Genomic DNA, 19,426 nt, shown 5'->3' with positions numbered 1-19,426 from the left:
ACCTAGGTATCTATACCAAATTGAACGAGTGAAGAATCCTTTCCCATGTATACGCCCCGTTCCAATGCCAGTCAGTCCAATCGCCATGCAATAGTCAACACAAAGAAAGTACTTTCCCATCCTTTAACAAATTCCTAAGCTCGACCGATTCGAGTATCCAGAGAACCGTCACACAATATAACGAGAGGAAATGAACGCTGAGAGACCATAAAACAAATAAACCTCGCCTCATGACCACGACGACCCAGCCGCAAGCAATTGATCCATAATCAGACTCGCCGCAGCCCTATGAGTATGACTGTCCCCATCCAGCATGAAATCAAATTTATTGCGCATATGCAGCTGCAACAAATCCGCATCAAGCCCCACACCCGGAGCGCGTCCGGTAACGAGGAACCCAGTCTCGGCGCTAGACCTAGCAGCGCGTTCGGCACGTGGCCGACAGACCTGGTCGTATGCCTGGAGTGCGGCCGGGATGGCAGCTTTAGAGGGCAGGCGTGCGAGAAGCGTGGTTAGTATTAGGGCTTCTTCAATGGCGATGCCGGTGTTAGCACCTTGGAAGGGGGGCATGCTATGTGCGGTGTCGCCAATCAGGCAGATGTTCTTCGTTACGAAAGTTGGGGCGGGTCTGTGTTCTAATTGGCATATTGCAGCTACTTGGACGGTGTAGACGCTTTGGATGAGCTATGTGATGTGAATTAATGTCTTTGTTCCTCGCGAGAATGATGTCGCGAAAGGGGTGGAAAAGGGTACTTACATCCACCATGCCTTGGCACACCGGCATCTGGTTGTTAGCAAACAGCTCCTGGAATTCGTCGGGGGTGAATAGTTTAGCCCACTGCGCTCCACTCTGACCATCCTCTTCTCCAGTTCCGTCGGTCTTCCCGCATATGACGATCTCGACTTCGTTGCCGTTATCGAGAAGGTTATATATCATACTAAATCCATCTCCGATCCAGCCTCCCTGGTATGGGTTCATCGGATCCAAGTACTGCGCACCCATGGCCTGTTGTGCCCTCATCAGGGGAACCTTGACTGGTAAACTCCAGAATCCAGTAGGACGCGGCTCCACTAAGGATTGGTCGTCGCCGAAGATCAATCGCCGCGTAAAACCATGAAGACCATCGGCGCCAATGACGATGTCATACATCATTTGCGTCCCGTCTGCGAAGGTCAACAGTAGCCCTTGTCCAGAAGACGACTCCGTGACGGACGTTATTCGCGTACTAGGATGCATCATCCGAGGCGGCACACCGTTGAGCATCTCGGTCAAGAAGGCTTGACGGCTGACGTTCTTCTTGCACCTCGGCCCATGGCCGTTGACCTTGATCTCCCTTCCTGCGTGCGGACCTGCAGCGACTCGTATCTCAGGTGTCGTTAGGATGGCACCGGCGCGATCAAGGCATCGCTCTAGTTCTGGATCGATAGCAGCCAACATGGCTTGCATCGTGGTAGTAAGGGAGAGCCCCGGGCCTTCATCCCGGAATGCAGGGCGCGGTTCGTACATGTCGACTGAAATGTGAGGATGCCGCAGAAGACCGCGCAGAACGGCAACACTGGCCAAGCTGCCGCCTATGATGGCGATCCTTATTGTTGAAGGCGAACTAGACATTTTCCCCGAGGCAAGTATGTCGTGCTGAGGAGTTACTGGGGCGTAATAATTGCGTCGGTGACTCTGTTCTAGTATATACCTAGTCTCATGTCCTATTATTCATTAGGTTTCATCGAGGAGTTGGGTTCTTTATGTAAGTTTGGCATCGTCTAGATGGAATGGTCAAGATACTAGCATAATCCACGGCAGTCGTGGGTTATTCCGTTCATCACATCACCTTCTAGTCTATATCGGACCGTGCTCCATAGTCTCGGTTTCGTTCTCATCATATTACCAAATCCGAGTCAAGTTTCATCCTTGCTTTGATATTCCTTATGATAAATCCGAAATTGCTCTCTTGACATAGGGCATAAGGTGGATGTCATTCTGCGCCGCATGTAGGGCTGAAGGGTCATATATCCAGGATGTAGGATCGGTGAAGGGCTGATCCGAATCATGTTGCGTAGGTATTCATAGGTATCGCTGAATAGCTTTTAGCCCCCAAACAAGGATCTCGGGTGACGAAGTAAGGGACGATTCTCCTGATTTATGTGTACCTAGGTACATCACGAATATCAAGAATTGGAATCCCCGATGTGGACCGGTAGCTGCCCGGTAAGGCTGATCATCCTTAGCCTCAAGTTTATCTTTCGATCTGACAGTATTTGCCAAACAAGGAGGCGGTCGTATCCCATTCCTCTTTTGGCAATCACTGCGAATTCCATGGTGTGAGCGCCGTCGACACAGTGGTGTAGCTGTAGCCAATCATGGAGCTTCATAGTTCAGCTCCCACCCCTGGCCGGACGGTGGCTAGGGTATCTTAGCTTCCATTGGCGGGCACACCTCGCTAAAGGCCGCTAAATAGTGGGCGGTGATGATCCCTTCCAGGCATCGAAATAAACGGGCTTTGTGACTCGTCATGGCTTTACATATGAAAGGTGAAGTCGGAAGAGCGAGAGAGTTGCCGAAAAATTCGGCGTTCCCGTGGGAATCAGTATTATCGCACCCTCTTTAAATCCTTCCTGTCCGAGCGTATACCACATATTCAGATATTATCCCACATATAAGCAAGCCCGACTCGGGTACGGTCCGGTCTTTTGTGAGCATTTACTCAATGGAGAAGATGGGGAAACGGGAGACATACATTTAATTCATCCGACTTCATCCTCAGCGGGGATCGAACTCCCCAGCCCCCTTGTTCTCCCCTTGTTCTCCCACTTCACCCCATCTCGCGGCTTTCCGGAACTTTAATTCTATTCCTGGTCATTTTTAGCTTCAAATTCCATCTAACCGGGTTAGCTTCTCGATCCTACCAGCCTCCCAGATACCCAAATGATCTATGAATAAAGAATTAGAGTCAGTGGGATTTCAGAACCACCAGGCATCAGAATTATGTGACTGAGAATAGCTTCAAATTGAAAAAAAGTCCCTGATCCATTATCTTTAGAGTTGTTGATTCCAAATCGGACCCGATTCAACCAATGTGGCTGTACTCTATATATCTGGATTTAGTTCGTCATTCCAGTTGCCAGATCTGTTGCCAGGTCTACCACTGGTCACTTTTATTGGACAATGCCATAATATGTCAAGTTCATCACCTACCGCATAACGACTTAGTTCAGGCAACGGCGTTTCTGCTAAAGTTGACGCTGGCGATAAGAATCGAAGTATTATGGTAGCAACCTCCGATATCTTTCTTGGAAATTGCTGCGGATTTTGTAGTGGATTTTGGTGTTTTGGGCGCAAGGAACGAAGACATCTTTTGTGAAATGAGGAGTCGACGGATGAGTCTGAGCACGGGTTGCCGCGATCATAAAGGTGTTATTGCTAGCAGAGGAGGGGCTCAAATTAACAGCCAAGCTCAAGAAAAACGCGTTAAAATGCTGGGGTATCATCTACTTGCGTCTTAACAAACCTCACTCATCATGAATCTCATCAACCTTACCACACGGCCTCCCCAAGTTATCCGACCCCTCATAAAATTTTCATAATTCCATCCGGCTCTTATACGCATCGTTCTTCGTCCTACTCTGCCTGCATTTTGGTAATATGCCGAGGGATTAGGATTAACAAAGGAGCTACTTATGATCACTATGATGGAAAAGGATTCCGTTTTTCATCATCGCAATAGCCGTTCTCGGTATATCCGCCAGGTCCCAATTTCCAAACCTCTGGAAATCGGACTTGTGCTCATCCCAAACCCGTCGGTATTGATAAACCTACAAGGGACGAAATCCGGCTTCTTCGAGCTGCTTACCCTCCGGCAACATGGGCCGACCCTGCATAGGAAATGGCCAGAATAGTGGGTTCTCCAGGCTTTGAGCAGTATGCGCGATTGGTCCTGTGCTGGTCCTAGGTTTAAAGATGGGTGACGGGTCTTGGTCTGCCATTTCCTTGGCTCGACCTCCTTCGATGACACCCTCCATATTCTCCCCACGGTTAGTATGAGTCTGTGGAGTAGATGAAGAATATCTTCTCTGTGCACCTCCAGCACCGCCAATGTCTCGTGTACCCCATGCACAAAGGAAGTCTTCCTCGTTGACATTTGGCGCAAAGAAATTGAGGCTGCTGGTCGTTGGTCGAACCGAATTGTCTATTTCCTCCGATACGCCGCTGCCAGGTGGAATGTCTACCTCGATATTCCATTTCTTAGCGAGATACTGTAGGATATTGAGTGCTTGGTGTGCAAAATGATGACAGGGTGCCATCTCTGTCAGGTGCGCTATCCCCTGATTCAAAGCTTCCGCTACTCTTGGACTCAGTTTTGCAGTGATTGTGCTCGACGGAGATGTCGGCTCAGGCTCATCCCTTGTACTAGATGATAATTGTCCGTGGCTATGATCAGTGTCGGCGTCTTCAGGTTTGGCTGTCGATGGATTTGATATATCTGTTGGTGACGTATACTGCCCTTTAGAAGCCTCCGCACCTATTGCAAGATGCATAATGGAGGATGTAAGTACAAAGTATGGCACAAACGATGGTGTACGTCGAAGGGTATATAGCTGGGAATATGATCGTAGGAGGCCTTGGATGGCATCTGCGGCTTGAGAACAGACATCGCGAGGAAGTATGCCCGAACCAATAATTCTTAGTTTGATAAGTGGACGAAAGAGGAGTAGGATGGCGAAATGATAGTACATGCTATTGAAAGAATAAGCTGCGATGGCCATCTTGAGGGTGACAAGTGGCAAGACTTACTGGGCAAAAAGGACAGCAGGTGTGAAATTATGTCCTAATCGTAGAACTTCGGGAATTCTATCATACCAATTTAGATACTGCGTATAGATAGCAAGTAAATCTCGGCTTGTGACTGGCTTCCCGGGCGAATGGAGTACATATAGTGACTGGTGAACAAGTTCACTAAGCTCACAGAAGCATTTGTAAACGGATCTAACGTTAGACGGCTGCTCGCATGATCGTTGAAGAGGAGCCCCTTTTGATGGATTAGACAAGACCGATATTTCTATATGAAGGCTTCGATTCTGCTAGGGCGCGTATACGCCCAGTAGACTCACCGTCATCAGTATAAGGCACCCAGAGAGATGCTTCTATATCGTCGATAATTGCGGGCTTAGGTGGCAAGTGTGGAAAACAAGAACATTGGGGCAAAGAGCCGGTGGCAAGGGACCATGCGCTTTGATACGTCAGCCAAAGTGCCTAGAGATAACCGGTAGAACGCTTACTGATCTAAGGCAAAAGCACCCCAGAATGTCGCGGCCTGGACGGCAATTTCATCCTCGTCGCCATCATTCTGTAAGCGATGTAGGCCCATCTCAATAGCCAACCGTATACTCTGCCCTGCATAATACCAAGATTCCGAATCTCTCCCACAACTCGCTTCCCGAATGGACATTATCCCCAAGGCTTGAATAGTGGTTAAATTATGGTGGTTATTTTCCCGGTAAAAGAGCCTCAGCGATTCCTTGAAGAAGTGGTCTCCTGCTGTACGAGAGTCGTTCGGATTTGCTCGTGTGTTTGGTTGGGTTGAGAACCGGCACCCCAGAGCTAGCAACGCGTTCACTAGAATCGGCGAGCAGTACCGGTTCCGCCCGTTTAGGAAGTCTTTCATGAAGTGCTCTTTACTAAGAGAGGCAAAGGTCGGATATTCCCAACAGAAATATAATGCTAGGAGATGTGAGACCAAACCGCCATCTCCAGTAACCGTTGTCCATGTTCCAGGTGGGACCTTCATCTCCGGCGAATCAAACGGCGCAAGGACCTGATCTACACCGCGATATCGAGGACCTTCTCTTACCGACGACTGATCTTGGAGCCATAGCCCGACGCGCGACCGCGGTGGAGCCTCGGCGGTCCACTGCATAATATCGGGATGCGAATCGCTGCGTGTCGATACGGTCTGACTATGTGATGAGAAGTTCCACGGGCTATTCGGATCAAAATCTTGATTCATTCCATGAGCCTGAGCTGTCGTCGGGCTCATCCCCATAGCATTATATCCTCCAGCACCGGCTAACGTCCCCCCATAGGTTGAAAGAGGAGGTAGCGTGACTCCAACTCTGGCTTCACTCGGTCGTGGAAACCCTGGCAACGCGCTTCCCGGGGCGGGTAGAGTAGGACCGCTGCCGCTGCTGCTACCGAGCCATTCCGAAATGCCTTCGACGGTTTGTCCTTGTCGCAGCCTCTGTAAGACCTCCTCTATTAGATCGGGGCGGACGAGGGCAGAGAAGACGGAATCGCTCTGTCGTTGTTGACGTCGTAGAACTTCGATTTCGTGGCGTAGATTTTCTTTCGATTGTCGTACCGGGATTTCATATATACACTCAACCTCTTTCTGCGACTTGCAACGACCGCATGGCTTTTGACCATCACATTTAGCACGCTTCTTCCGACATTCAGTGCACGCATTAGGCGTAACGACGCCGAGGCCTCGCCTCCGTTTAGAGAGCTGCGGGTTTGGAGTGCCGCCAGCTCCAGATGCGCCAGAAGCAGCGGACGCTTCATGTTTCGGGGTGGGTTTCGACGATGAGGACGCCTGACTGGTGGAGGGCCCGCTACCTGGATCCCCCTCCATCATAGCTGATTAGGGCACCCAGATCATACTCAAAGAGGAAGGATAAGCACGTCCACATAGGTAGACACGCTTTCTACCAACACCAACTGACGATGACGAATTGCGATATAGACGCGCCAGCTGCGCGACTTGTTTCAGAAGAAGGCGTTTCTAGATTAATTCACTAATGTGAGTGATTGATGGGTGACTAATAACCAGAACTCTCGCCTAGAACTCAAAGAGGAAAATACGCGGGGCGGTATGCCTATTTTTTTTTCTTTTCTTTTCGGAAGGTTAGGAACACTAGACCTCCGTTTGCTGCGGATATTTCGACATTGGTTTTAAAGGAATGGCGTATTTGATAGCCTCTGGAAGAGGAGAGTGCGGAATTGTATATGTAGGAAGTTGAAGAGATGGGCAATTCCCAAAATTCGAGCTTTCAAGGTCGGATTTCAAGGATGAAAGCTCTGCGCTAGTTGGTTCGCCATAGCACTTACCCAAGCTGTCCAGGCTGCCAGGCTGCCCCGGGCTCGTTCTACGTAGCCTGTACATACATACAGTAGGCCTAGATATGTACAAGGAAAGTACATCCCATATCCCGGCCTTTATTGTGTAACAAACGTAGAGGGCCGAGGTTCTTTCTGGTAGTGCGATTTTGCAGTTCTAGATATAGTTGAAACGGCACCTCACTTTGATATCGCACCTTTAAATGTTTACAAGCGTATGTCGACGATCACGGCTTTTCTAGATAGCGAACAAGCAAACTTTTAAGTGGAAGCCGATAGGACAATAAGAAATTTGCCAGGAATTCTCGGATGCCAATTCATCAGTCAGCGCAGCTCTATTCCGATATTAGACATTTGATGCACAATACACTAGTTCCTTACCAGTACATAGTATATTCCCCCTGGGAGGAGGCAAAAAAAGAAAGTGGAGGGGTTGGTGGGGTTTTCTATCCTACAAACAACTAAGAGATTCGATTCGTCGGGTATTGCTAAGTACTTCGACGGCTCTCGAATACGCGAGTATGTACGAAGTACAGTAACTTTAACGACACGACACTTTTTCCGTAACGACACGACACCTTCCTAATTCGGCTTAGTGCAGCCACACAACATTACTTCGCCACAACTTCAATTGCACCAAAAAAGCAAAAACATCGAATTACTAATTTCAGTTTAAACCACTTTATTTAATTGGCTCAATAGTTGGGGCCCACTTTTCCCTTATGGATTATTGGTCTTTACATGACTTTTAAAGTATGATTACATAAGCTGATAGCCGCCGCGGGGCTCATTACGTAATAGCCAAACGCCCCGTTTGATTACATAATACTTTACTTGAATCTGAATATCAATTAAGAATCAGGATTAATTGTAATAAAGTTGATACTATTTTATAGCTTTCTTTTCAGCGAATCTAATGATATAGCGTTCGATTGGGTGCATCAGCTTTTGATACTCGTATTAGTGTTTAAAGTAGACAGGTAATCGTTTCAATTGAGTCACGTGATACCCATCTGGGTCAACACAGTTGCTTATTCATCCATTTACACTTTGCCAATTAGCTAATCAATCATATCATCCATAAGAATAAAACCTGTATTAATTAATCCGTCTCATCGCGCGCTATATATTACTATATTTTCTCAATTTCGAATATTTTTTAAAACATTAATTATTAAAGTTTAAACATTTGTATCGCAGTGCGTACGCTTATTGGTTGAATTCTAACACTTTTCTGATGTTGTGCCAACTTAGGTAATGAACTGTTGTGTGGCTGAACTAAGCCGAATTAGGAAGGTGTCGTGTCGTTACGGAAAAAGTGTCGTGTCGTTAAAGTTACTGTACGAAGTAGTACCCAGCTATTAAAGCACGGACGATATATCTTAGACAAAGCGCTAAGTGGGGTCTTAAGGCCAACCTACCGAGCATTTTAAGCCATGTTGGGCTTAGAGGGATTAATATATGGGTCTTTTGGTACAGCATAAGGAAGAAATGCATTTCAAGAGCAATGAGTATTTGATAGCTTCGGCTACGTAATTCTAACTTTGTAATCTTTCAGCTTAAGATATAGACATCTTTCCAATCTACGAAATATCTGTTTAAATAAAAAAAAAACAATTAGGAGATAACAGGTTAACTTCGCTATTAAGGCAGGTAAGAAGAGAATATTCTTTCCGAGCAACTAATAGGAACTTGCGAAGTCAAATCATGAATGCGTCATAATTCTATAGCAAATCGGTTATCACCTACATCTGAGAAGAGTCCTTAGCGGTCAATCCCAAAGGCATGGGTTTTGAACCAATCCCATCTGATTCTAAGAGTACGACTTACAGGGGGGGCTCTAGATGAACCAATAAGGAGCTATTAATCTCTCATAATTTTATAATATCGCCCCTGCACAGCAATGGAACACTCAATTAGCAAATGAAGAAAATATACCTACAGGTACCTATCCATCGATATACTTGAAATTATACTCGGCAATATAGACCTCCATTAACCAATCATCCCATACAAAGCGACTCTTCGGGATATCCTCCGAACTCAAATACTTCACCGGTGTTCTAGACTCGATACTTGTACGACTGGCATGTATGACTATGATAGCTAGAAAGTGGCGAAGGGAGAGCTTACCTAGTAGGACTATCGTTTGGTCTCTTTGCCAGCAGCTACACGTAAGCAGCGTGTGCCTGGTGGCGGCAAATTGCTTAGGTATAGAGGCCAGATATTTCTAATCATGGGTGGCGAGGTTTAATATCAGGTAGGTATTCAAAGATACGGAAATGATATCGAGAAATCTAATGTAAGTTAAAAGAAACATATCTACTAGGTAGATATGTACAATAGGAATGTAGGTAGGTAATTTAGAATTTCAAAACTACTTGCTGGGTTTTACTCCAATAGCCGTTCGTTATACACTATTCTATTTACGCCATAGGGCTCTTCATTCAAGGTGGAGGATTTGGTAATCTGCTAAATGTTCCACTTCTAATATTATAAGGCAAGGTAGATAGTGCCTTACGCGACAGGGTAATCGTCCTACAACAGTACGTACTAGGTAGTTCAAGTAAAACTTCCATTGTTAGGGACATGCGAATTGCAATGATTTCTAGAATACCGTAGATGCTAGAAATAGATATCAGGCAGGACCAGAGTTGGTCCTCGGAATGCTTGGTAATTAGCGGAATCTGATTATTCGCTATACCCAATGCCTATGAACTCATTAATCTGCAAGTCACCCTCGCCTGCCGTATGCTAGCTCCTGTCGACACGTTCAACCCAAGCCTGCCTGCCAATGCAAGATCGTTAATGAGAGCAGGGAAAGTATTCGCTCTTTACATGAATATTGTACATCCCATCTTGCGTTTGGACTTAATACCTCTTGGTAGGGCTCCTACTCTTGGTGGGACTTCGACCTCTCTCACCCTTAGACGGACTTCGTCGCGACATCGGCGTTTCCAAAGGTGGGAGAGCCTGGAACCTAGGCATTTCATCCGTATCAGGGGTATCGTCGTTGGCTAGCAGGTGCCGACTGTTCGAGCGACGCGGGGTTTGAGGTATTGCTTGCCAATATACTTGTCGCGAGGAAGGCCTTATGCTGTGCTGGTCTCCTGGATGATGAGAAGGGAAAGGTGCTGCTGGATGTGGCTGAAGATCCGTGAAAGCATTTGTACTCTTGTACAACGATCTTCCGCTGAATATGAAGATGGTGAATAAAAGGATAAGCAAGCTCTGATCCAAGGTTAGCTGACTACCTTCCAAGATAGACGGACATGCTAGATTCAACCAGGGTTACTTACAATAGTCTTGTAAGACATAGTGTCAACGATACCGTTTAGGATGCTGGCCATCTCTTTCGCGCCGTTCGAGACTTGCTTTACGTAATCCGGATTCTGGTTCATGCAAACTAGCCAGTCCTCGCAAAATTGGTAAACTGCTGGCAATCGCTTCTCTATTGGATGGCACTTGTTTTCTAAGTATTGGGATCTACATCCATCGATTTCGGCCAGTATATCGGCTCTTGCTGATTGTCTCACGGTAGAAAAATCTTGGCGCAAACCGCCGATGATAGTCCAACCGATCCAACAGGCGCCCGTTACGCAGACGAGGTTGAATGCGAAAGTCACCCAATAACCTAGAATACTAGGGGCGTATGGATGTCGCTGGACTGTGGCTAGGAACGATCCGAGCCAGCCTTCCTGGTTGCGCTTCGTCCCATCTTTACGGGGCTTCCCCGGCTGGAAGGTGCTCTCGTCAGACTCGTAATCCGATTCGTCAAATTCAAACTCCCGGCGATATGGTAGACGATAACCGCTAACGTCTTTGTCGGCATTGTATCGCTTCCTCTTACGCACCTTGTCTCGCGACGAGAACATGGTCTTGGCCAGCTCTCCTTTCCCGGGCGTCTTCTTGGATCTATGCCTGCCTACTGTGGACGGTGTTACAGTCATTCGTGAAATGTCGTATGAATTGTCGTTGTCAGGGGTGTCTGGGAAGTCCGAGACGTCGGTACCGGCCGGACTAGATTCAAACTCTGATAGCGCATCTACATCGAAAGGTTTGCTCGGTGTTGTAAAGGCGGGATTGCGGAATGGCGTGGCCGTAGTTGCTCTCTGAAATGACGAGCCAGTGAAGATAGACGATTGGTTTGGCGGCGTGGGAGGTAGAGGTTTAGACGGGGAAGGTGTGCTGCTCTGCGTGCGCTGGAATGGATTATGGCTGAAGGAGTTGTTGTTGTTATTACTGCCGTTGATATTCGAACCAAAGATGTCTACATCGCTCGCGACATTAGCATTCGTTGCCAGACGGATATGTTTATGATGCTTTTGAGGTCATATAGCTGCATGTATAGAACAAAAAAGAAAAGGGTATTTACTCTTCGCTTGCATCTGTTTCGTAGACTGCGCAAATGGGCTTGATGGATCCATGGGGCCATGATTCTGATATTCCCAGTCCATGGGCGATTCATACGTTCGTCTATCCATTCGGCCTCAATTGGACATCTGTCCGGTTGAAAATATACACTGTTGCAGTGTTTATGTAGTTGAGAGTAATTAGTTAACGAGCGAAAGAATGAAAAGGGTAAGTGATGAGGAATATGTGTGGAGCTTTTGAAGCTACTGTGTATGTATGTACTTGTTGATTTCCAATAATTTTTAGTTGAGGCTGATAAGAATTATAGTGCAAGGGCAATGTTTCTGTTGGCAACCGTCAGCTACAAAGTAAACAAAAAACTGCGAACTAAAACCACGTCCGGGGATGTGCTAATTACTACTGGTACCTAGGTACCTAGTACATTCAGCAATTACGAGCAGACGCTGCAGGAACTTTACGCCACACTAGATAGTGGGTACATATACGTAGGTACCTAAGTTGTGCTCTGTTCATGCATGAGCCACATTCGCTGTACCATTCCCTGCCTCCTTCCTGTAACTGCTGCTTCCAATGAACAAGAATTATTTTGATATTTTCATCTTTCAACTTTCGTCCACATCGATCACTTTTCTACCCAATAGCCTAAGTCAAGGCTCAATACGGACCTTCCATTACTATAACAATCTTATCTAAATTTCTGTAAGACCCGACCGGAAATCTCTTCCAACCTGCACCAGTTTTTCCCGTTCCTTCTGCAGACAATCAGACTGCAGGAGGCTAGGAAAGATCATCCAGTTTTCTCGTCGCTTCGATCCGTCTAGCATCTTCTTTCCCAATTCAAAATGTCGGATATAGAATCGGCTCCTCGGAGTCATCAAGAGGAGGAAGATAATGACCAGAATGATGCCCGTGCTGGTGATTCAGACAAGGATTCCGACGCGCTATCCGACATCGACGAGGACCAGTTCGATGACTACGATCCCAACACCGCCCGTATTGATGAAAAGCGCCCTGAACCTCAGATTATCGATGATGTTGCGGCACGTACATTGAAGGCTGGAAAGCGAAAGGGAACGGCCGCGAAGAAACCCAAGGAAGCACGACGCGCTAAGAAGCGATCGCGCGACAATGATAATGATGGAGCAGATGGTGAAATTTTAAATACCAAGAGAGCACGCAAGGTTCCCGGAGCGGATGCCCCCGAGCAAGAATCGGAGCACGAGGAAGAGAATCTGACGCCCGAGGAGCGACGGCGACGGGCTATCGAGCGCGCGGCCAGAAACCAACCCAAGCCTAAGGGTATTCGACGAAAGAAGAAGGATGAAGTGGTACGCAATAAATGAAGATCTCGCCACGTGGATGAGAAAATCACTAATACCTTAGTTTAGGATCTTGAAGATGAGTTGGATGAACGAATCGCAGATCTTAAGGTCCGCATGGAAAACGCCTGTCAAGCAGACAACCAAGCGCGTGAGGCGGGCCAACCGGCTCTACACAAATTGAAACTTCTCCCTGAAGTTATGGCAATACTTAATCTCAACAACAACCAAGCAGCGGTTCTCGACCCGGATACCAACTTCCTACAGCATCTGAAGTTCTTCCTCGAGCCCCTCAACGACAGCTCCCTGCCAGCTTACAACATCCAGCGTGACATCTTCCAAGCCTTGACTAATCTCCCGATAGAGAAGGAGACGCTACGATCGAGCGGCATCGGCAAAGTCGTTTTGTTCTACACCAAGAGCAAGAAACCTGAGGTAGGTATCAAACGCATGGCCGAACGCCTGCTAGGCGAGTGGAGTAGACCTATCCTGAATCGTAGTGATAACTACAAGAAACGTCACATCGAGATACGAGACTTAGATTACCAGTACGTTTGACTTGCTATGATATTCCTTATTCCAAACACAGTCTTGCTGACCAAGCCAAAACAGAGCAATGAAGATGAATCAAATGAATGCTAGCAGCAGCCAGCTGACACTCAACCAACGCCACACCGCCCAAAGCATCGCCGACGAGGAGCGAGCGCGTATACTTGCTCCCACAAGGGACGTCAGCCGTGCGCGCGTCACCGGTCTACCCTCCACCTACACAATCGCACCGCGCAGCACATTCGACCCCAACCGCGCCCAGGATTTCAAGCCCATCGGTGCCAGCGGAATGGAAGCGTTCCGCAAGATGACCCAGAAGGGCAAGAAGAGGAACTAGATCCTTCTTCCCTTTCGTCACACCGGCGTACGTCGGTCTGTAATCATGCTGGAACGCATATTTGGAGTTTGGGGGTTGGATGGTCTATTCAAACATCCATAAGAACAACGCAGTATTTAGGTACCTACCTAGGTACCTGCTCATTCATATAGCTTGTTCGGTAGGCTAACGGGGAGGATGGGCGTCTTAGGGCGAAGGCCGTCAGATAGGAGGCACCTAAAAACATGGCCTCGCCACGACGGAATTTTTAGGGATTATGAATACACTGTTGTTTTACCTGCTTGTCTAGTCTTGGTATTATTGTTGCTGTGATATACATGCATACTGTAGCCATTAACCCATGTAGCCATTGCTTGCCCTCTTTTGTTTCAAAGTTCCTGCTTTTCTTAGTCTATCCTCCTGTGATATCCGGTCTCTCCTTTCCATATGCGTTAGTAATCTAAATAACTAAAATGTCGTTCGGCATCCATGTTTTTACACATCACCCATGAATCATTACATTCCAATTCCTTATCCGATACTACTCGAATAGTCTATAAGCGCTTCTAAGAGAAATGGTAGAAGAAAGCATACGTAGACTAGAGTCTACCTATATTTCCATGGAACATGACAAGTCAGCATTATTGACGCAGGCCTTCCATACAAGGACAATGAGAGGCTTCATATGAATCACTGCATTGTCTCTACCCCTTTAAAATATTTCAAATGGTAGTGTTCCAGCCAGTAAATAGGCCAAACATACCTACCTACCTAAGTACTAGGTAGGTAGGTATCCATATGGATCTAGCACAGGTAGAGAGAAGATGCAAACCCTTGGTTTGAAATGGTCTGTAGCTTCTCTGAGAATCAAACCAAACCATATCTTTCATATTCGCTAGTAAAAGAACAAATAGAATCGGGTAGTTTAACATATATCCGAGAAGGATATATCAGCAGTCATGTATCGTCGTTTTATCCACTGCCTAAATTCCATTACCTATTCTTCATACTTACGCGCCACGATAACTCACTCATCAACTCAACAAACATTAGGGGGAAGATGAAAGTTTTTAAAAAATATAGGGAAAGGAGAAGAGAAAAGGGGCCAAATCCTCGGACCTGGTTCTACAGTAAACACTATTCATCACTCCTAGGGGAAAAAAAGCCTTCAATGTTCTTGTTATCATCGATCTTCATCTCTTGGATCTCTTGCTCTGTTCGACCTCCACGATCGGGATCGTAAATCGTTGATCGAAGTCCGTTCTATGTTAGATTCTTCTCTTTCTTTCTTTCTCTTTCCTCGGCAAAAAGGAAGGACCGGTCTTGTTCATGTCTTCTCCAATAGCTCAGATAAACTATCTCCATAGCTTTAACCTCGCGGGTTCTTATTACCACAGTCATCGATAGCTAGTAATAGGCTCGAATGTCCCTATCGCTTCTTCACCTCATTAGCCCAACCTTCAATTCCATCGCCCCGGCTTCCGGGCACCAGCCCCTCAAGTTTAATATCTTCCATGCCCGGAGTATCGTCTAGCCATGGGTGATTCGACATGCCGCCGGCATTCGCTCGTTTTTCCGGTAAGAGTTCGAGCATCGGCAGCAGAAACTCGGAGACTTCGGAGGGTTGATATTCTAGAGTCGCTTCGTCGTCGGGAAAGAGATCCTCCACAGCGTCCTCATCCTCTCCATTCTTCCTCGCTTCCATTTTAGCCTTGGCCTTGGCCTCAGCTCGTTCCCTCCGAGTCTTCTCTTTGTCTTCTCGCTGATTCGGAGGTAGGTCCTTCATATCTTTAAAGTGATACTTCTCGCGAAGGACGTCAGGTAATGCCCAATGTCGGAGGCGGTGAATGTTGCGAAGTTCCCCTCTCTTGTTAAAGATTTCCTGGGACCAACGGCCAGTCTTCCAAAGATCTTTGGGGAAGGGTCCCAGAAGCTCGATGATCTGTGCGATATGATCGTCGTCCTTCCCATACTTAGTCCCAGATTGGGGGTCAAAAAGATAGTCGCCGGTAATTAACTCGAAAACCTGTTTGACAATCTCGTTAGTTCCGCTTCAAGTTATCACCCGACGAGTATTTTATATCCGTTGGTTCGAACGAGGGAAAATAACATACCATCGCAGCCATGCTCCACACGTCGGTGCTCGCACCCCATTTCGCACCGAGAATAACCTCAGGTGATCGATATTGCCGCGTCTGAATATCGTTTGTGAAGTGATGGGAGACCCAGCAGGCATTTCCTAAATCCGCAATCTTGACGTTGATGATGGGGCCTCTGCGTTTTCGTTTCCTCTTCTCGCCCGCTGATGCCGCGCCACCTGTAGTGGACTTGTCCAGCGAGATCCCAGACACCTCCCTAGTGAGGAGGTCCCTGTTAGGAATCATATGTCAGAAACTAAGCTACAACCAATGAAGTACGAATTAGACCTACGCTGTCTTCTCTCGCTGACCTTGCTTATCACTTGTGGAAGAGCCCGGTGTGGCTGCTGCTATGTGATGACTAGTTAGCATCAAGTACCGACAAAGAATCGAGTAGAAAAATGGATTGGAGGATGAGCATGGGCATGTGAATGTGGGGGCGGGACTTGAATGTGGTGGGGTGTGTGAATATTGGCTCTGCCGAGATGAGGCGCCAGATGGTAAGATAGTAGTGCGGCACTAGTAGATGTAGATGATGCGGAGGATCGAGTCTTATGTAGGTACATACCATCGTGTAACATGGCATTAAGGCTGCTGTGCGATTTGGTCGACGGGAATAGATTATCGCGATTGAAGTTGGCGTTTAGGGGAGATGGTAGCGGTTGACTTCCGGTAATGAGAGTCCGTCTTCGTCGCCGCCCATTCCTGTTATTCTCCTTGTCCGAATTCTCGTTCTTGACTACCTTCTTGACCACTTGCTCGACATCGCCGATCTCTATCAATACGTTTTCTGGTTTGAGATCTGTGTGGATGATACCGCATTCCCGATGCAGATAATCCAAGCCCATTAATACCTGCTTCGTAATCTGCATAACGAGATCCCGAGGGATACCCCGATGTTGCCACTTCTTTATTAATCCTAGAAGATTTTCTCCGAGAACCTCGAACACCATGCATACGTGCACGCCGTTGGGTCCCTTATGTTCGAATGAGTCGAGAAGACTGACGACATATTTTCGGCCGGGGTGGTTGGGGTTGGCTTGAACGATTTTCTGGAGTAGCTTGATCTCGTCGATGGCGGTCTCGGTGTAGTGACTAGCGGATCGCACAACCTTCAACGCGACGTGTTTACCGTTTGTGTTGTCTCGCGATAACCAGACGGTTGAGAAGTGGCCCCATCCCAGTTTTCGCACAACCGTATATTTTCCATCCTTGAACTTCTCGCCAATTTGAACGGGGTGATATCCTCCTTTACAATAATCCTCGGAATCTTCCTCTTCAGCAGTATTTTCGGCGGCGTCTTCAGGTCCGGATGACGACGTGGGGGAATGTTGATTCATTGTGCTTGCTAGATGCGGTGGCCTATATCAAAGAAATGAATGTTAGTAATGATATCCAACAAAAATGGGTACGAAATATATAGAAGTAGTGACGGCGCGACTTTAGATTCTAAATATGAGGAGTGCATCAGATATTAACAATTAATTGTATCCAGCGCAAGCAAGCAAGCAAAGCTGAAGATTGAGAGTGAGTAAGTTATTGTGGCTGGCTGCAGGTTGGTGGCCCTGACTGGCTGTGTGATACCCTGACGGTCCGGAATCAGGATCACCAATGAGAGGCAGACTTGGGGAAAATTCCATCAAGATGCCTTGCCCACACTGCCCAAGCAACTAGTTGCCGTGCTTCTGTTTTTTTTCCTCTTCTTTTTTTTGGGGACGGTGGCGGTGGGGTGAAAATAGAAGAAAACTGGTGGGGTATATGTCCCATGCTCCATGCTTCAAGTTCCAAGTTCCATGTCAGAATTATTAGTAGAGGATAAGTAGTAACCTTTTCTTCATGGTAGCCATCGTGTCCAACGTTGTCGCGAACTCCTATCGGTATCGGTATCGGCCAAAGAAGGAAGATTGATACCTAGGTAACCAGATGCGAGGAAGAACAACTGTAAAAGAGGAAAGTCGGAGCGCGGAAGTAACCGTACTCTGCCAGTGTACCCAAGGAAGCGTCTGAGAAAGTGCCAAGCAATGGGATGGATGGATGAGTGGATGGAGAGACGGAAGAGTGAGTGCGGGATAAGCGAATGGTGGAAATGAGGGACAAGCGACAGGAAACAAGGTGACCACCAGAACCGCGAACAAATCGAATAGGTATAAAGGTGAGGAGAGTGAGAAGAGCAAGTAGGAGAGTGAGCGAGGGAGCGAGAGATAGAGTGGACAAGGCAAAAAATGAAGCTAGTGAGCGATAAATCGTAGCCCACACAACAACATGCAACACAACACGATACAACCCGACCTGACTCAACTCAACTAAAGCTCAACCCTAAGGTGAAGGGATAAAAAAACATAAATAAAAATAAGGATAGGATGGAATAGGTAATGGCAGAAAAAAAGGGGGGTAGGACGATTCCTATCAAGACTGGTGCGCTTGCTTGCTTGCTTCCTGTTGTGAGAGGCGGCAATAGTATTTCAACCCCCTCTCCCCTTTCGTGGTTCCAGTCGATCCCCCCAGTCAAGTTTAGCTCAACTCGCTGTGCGTAGGATGTAGATGTATGTAGGTATGTAGGTAGGTTATGTATGTGATTGTAGACGGGATGCCGTGTACAGTGTAATAATATATGTGTATGTGTGTATGTGTGTATGTAATGTCAGATGGATGGTAGATGGGATACTAGGCGCTGGGTACACGGTGAGAGATTGAGAAGCTGTGGGCGCTAAAGGTCCATAGCACCAGAGTACCAGAGCACCAGGCGTTGAGATGGGAGGGGGGGAGCAGTCCCGAGCTTTTCTTTTCGGTCGAGTACCCGATCCTGACAGGGCAGAAAAGGTCTAAACAGGGGCCATACAAGCGCCAATACAGTGATCGTACAGGGAAGCCCAGCCCAAAATAGTCCAGGGGAGGGGGGGTTGTGTTTTGTGTACCTGGGTACGTCCTTGTGTCCTTGTGTCCCCTCCTCCAACCCCTCAGCGCCCAGTGCTCTATCAACAATCAACAAATGCTCCGCAGTTGGTTGCAACGCTTGACCGTTTTCAGGGGGGAGGAGTGGATGGTAGAACGGTCGGCTCGGCTCAGCCCCGCCACCCCAGGAGCAGATGATATCGGAACTTAGACCTCTTGATTTTCTCATATAAGCCCACTAATACAACATCAACCAGTCGCGGGATATATGGTCCATATCGCTATGTCGTTGCAGATTGGCTAATAGGATGCCAGCCTGTACCAAATACGGAATAGTAGATGGCATATGACCACAGAGGAAGGGAGAAGGATAGAAGGATAGAAAGCGCGACGTCAAATTTGTATGTGCGATGTATGTATCACTGACTTAATGAAAGCCCGAAGATGAAGAGAAAGAGTCCCGTGATTGAAGTTCCTATCCGAAGATCTGATCTGGTCCGGTCCCGGTTGGGGTTGTGTTGGCATGATTTCTCCTAGTCTCGTCGCGAAAAATCCACGGTCCCTAGGTATGGTCCCCATGGTCCCTATGGTTCCATTTTGCGAACACATGTTTCCTCTGCTCCGTTTCCCGCTGGATAGCTCCGAAAGTATCTGGCCTGCTTCTTGCTTACCTGGGAATTATTGCTCTGCCCTGCTTTGCTTTTCTTTGCTTGCTTGCTCGCGCTGGCTG

The 19,426-nt window shown here is 47.3% G+C and overlaps 5 protein-coding genes across 5 annotated transcripts; 1 reads left to right on the top strand and 4 right to left on the bottom strand.

Annotated features, from left to right (window-relative positions):
- Positions 1–90: 90 nt before the first annotated feature.
- On the bottom strand, positions 91–1,770 carry GGS22DRAFT_128305 (FAD/NAD(P)-binding domain-containing protein). Its single transcript, XM_047958396.1, has 2 exons — positions 758–1,770; positions 91–684 (listed from the first exon to the last, which is right to left on the bottom strand). The coding sequence occupies exons 1-2, from the start codon at positions 1,610–1,612 to the stop codon at positions 229–231; spliced, it is 1,311 nt and encodes a 436-aa protein (XP_047820235.1). The 5' UTR covers positions 1,613–1,770; the 3' UTR covers positions 91–228.
- Positions 1,771–3,648: 1,878 nt separating this feature from the next.
- On the bottom strand, positions 3,649–6,746 carry GGS22DRAFT_128302 (fungal-specific transcription factor domain-containing protein). Its single transcript, XM_047958395.1, has 4 exons — positions 5,275–6,746; positions 5,107–5,225; positions 4,790–5,024; positions 3,649–4,732 (listed from the first exon to the last, which is right to left on the bottom strand). The coding sequence occupies exons 1-4, from the start codon at positions 6,624–6,626 to the stop codon at positions 3,811–3,813; spliced, it is 2,628 nt and encodes an 875-aa protein (XP_047820234.1). The 5' UTR covers positions 6,627–6,746; the 3' UTR covers positions 3,649–3,810.
- A 2,903-nt stretch (positions 6,747–9,649) lies between these two features.
- On the bottom strand, positions 9,650–11,765 carry GGS22DRAFT_160742 (uncharacterized protein). The gene is made up of 3 exons (XM_047960978.1): positions 11,484–11,765; positions 10,408–11,378; positions 9,650–10,339 (listed from the first exon to the last, which is right to left on the bottom strand). Exons 1-3 carry the CDS (start codon positions 11,590–11,592, stop codon positions 9,980–9,982), a joined length of 1,440 nt encoding a protein of 479 aa, XP_047820233.1. The 5' UTR covers positions 11,593–11,765; the 3' UTR covers positions 9,650–9,979.
- Positions 11,766–12,018: 253 nt separating this feature from the next.
- Positions 12,019–13,967, top strand: GGS22DRAFT_160741 (uncharacterized protein). The gene is made up of 3 exons (XM_047960977.1): positions 12,019–12,810; positions 12,871–13,349; positions 13,414–13,967. The coding sequence occupies exons 1-3, from the start codon at positions 12,325–12,327 to the stop codon at positions 13,685–13,687; spliced, it is 1,239 nt and encodes a 412-aa protein (XP_047820232.1). The 5' UTR covers positions 12,019–12,324; the 3' UTR covers positions 13,688–13,967.
- A 651-nt stretch (positions 13,968–14,618) lies between these two features.
- GGS22DRAFT_160739 (kinase-like domain-containing protein) lies at positions 14,619–17,505 on the bottom strand. The gene is made up of 4 exons (XM_047960976.1): positions 16,373–17,505; positions 16,097–16,154; positions 15,781–16,036; positions 14,619–15,692 (listed from the first exon to the last, which is right to left on the bottom strand). The coding sequence occupies exons 1-4, from the start codon at positions 17,142–17,144 to the stop codon at positions 15,096–15,098; spliced, it is 1,683 nt and encodes a 560-aa protein (XP_047820231.1). The 5' UTR covers positions 17,145–17,505; the 3' UTR covers positions 14,619–15,095.
- Between the last annotated feature and the right edge of the window lie 1,921 nt (positions 17,506–19,426).

Source organism: Annulohypoxylon maeteangense, assembly GCF_022496945.1.
Source record: "Annulohypoxylon maeteangense strain CBS 123835 unplaced genomic scaffold GGS22scaffold_6, whole genome shotgun sequence".
Lineage (NCBI taxonomy): Eukaryota > Fungi > Ascomycota > Sordariomycetes > Xylariales > Hypoxylaceae > Annulohypoxylon > Annulohypoxylon maeteangense.
Note: the sequence above shows the minus strand (reverse complement) of the source record. Positions and strands in the feature narration are given on the sequence as shown.

Bases quoted from the DNA above. Each gene is read 5' to 3' on its own strand.
- GGS22DRAFT_128305 (XM_047958396.1), bottom strand. From the start codon at position 1,612: ATGTCTAGTTCGCCTTCAACAATAAGGATCGCCATCATAGGCGGCAGC. The intron at 685-757 runs GTAAGTACCCTT...CACATCACATAG, and splicing joins TGTGCCAAGGCATGGTGGAT to CTCATCCAAAGCGTCTACAC.
- GGS22DRAFT_128302 (XM_047958395.1), bottom strand. From the start codon at position 6,626: ATGATGGAGGGGGATCCAGGTAGCGGGCCCTCCACCAGTCAGGCGTCC. The intron at 5,226-5,274 runs GTAAGCGTTCTA...GACGTATCAAAG, and splicing joins GGTGCTTTTGCCTTAGATCA to CGCATGGTCCCTTGCCACCG. The intron at 5,025-5,106 runs GTGAGTCTACTG...ATCCATCAAAAG, and splicing joins GGTGCCTTATACTGATGACG to GGGCTCCTCTTCAACGATCA.
- GGS22DRAFT_160742 (XM_047960978.1), bottom strand. From the start codon at position 11,592: ATGGATAGACGAACGTATGAATCGCCCATGGACTGGGAATATCAGAAT. The intron at 11,379-11,483 runs GTAAATACCCTT...CGAGCGATGTAG, and splicing joins GAAACAGATGCAAGCGAAGA to ACATCTTTGGTTCGAATATC. The intron at 10,340-10,407 runs GTAAGTAACCCT...ACCTTGGATCAG, and splicing joins CTATGTCTTACAAGACTATT to AGCTTGCTTATCCTTTTATT.
- GGS22DRAFT_160741 (XM_047960977.1), top strand. From the start codon at position 12,325: ATGTCGGATATAGAATCGGCTCCTCGGAGTCATCAAGAGGAGGAAGAT. The intron at 12,811-12,870 runs GTACGCAATAAA...ACCTTAGTTTAG, and splicing joins GAAAGAAGAAGGATGAAGTG to GATCTTGAAGATGAGTTGGA. The intron at 13,350-13,413 runs GTACGTTTGACT...AAGCCAAAACAG, and splicing joins ATACGAGACTTAGATTACCA to AGCAATGAAGATGAATCAAA.
- GGS22DRAFT_160739 (XM_047960976.1), bottom strand. From the start codon at position 17,144: ATGAATCAACATTCCCCCACGTCGTCATCCGGACCTGAAGACGCCGCC. The intron at 16,155-16,372 runs GTATGTACCTAC...GTCATCACATAG, and splicing joins TAATGCCATGTTACACGATG to CAGCAGCCACACCGGGCTCT. The intron at 15,693-15,780 runs GTATGTTATTTT...ATTGTCAAACAG, and splicing joins TGTGGAGCATGGCTGCGATG to GTTTTCGAGTTAATTACCGG.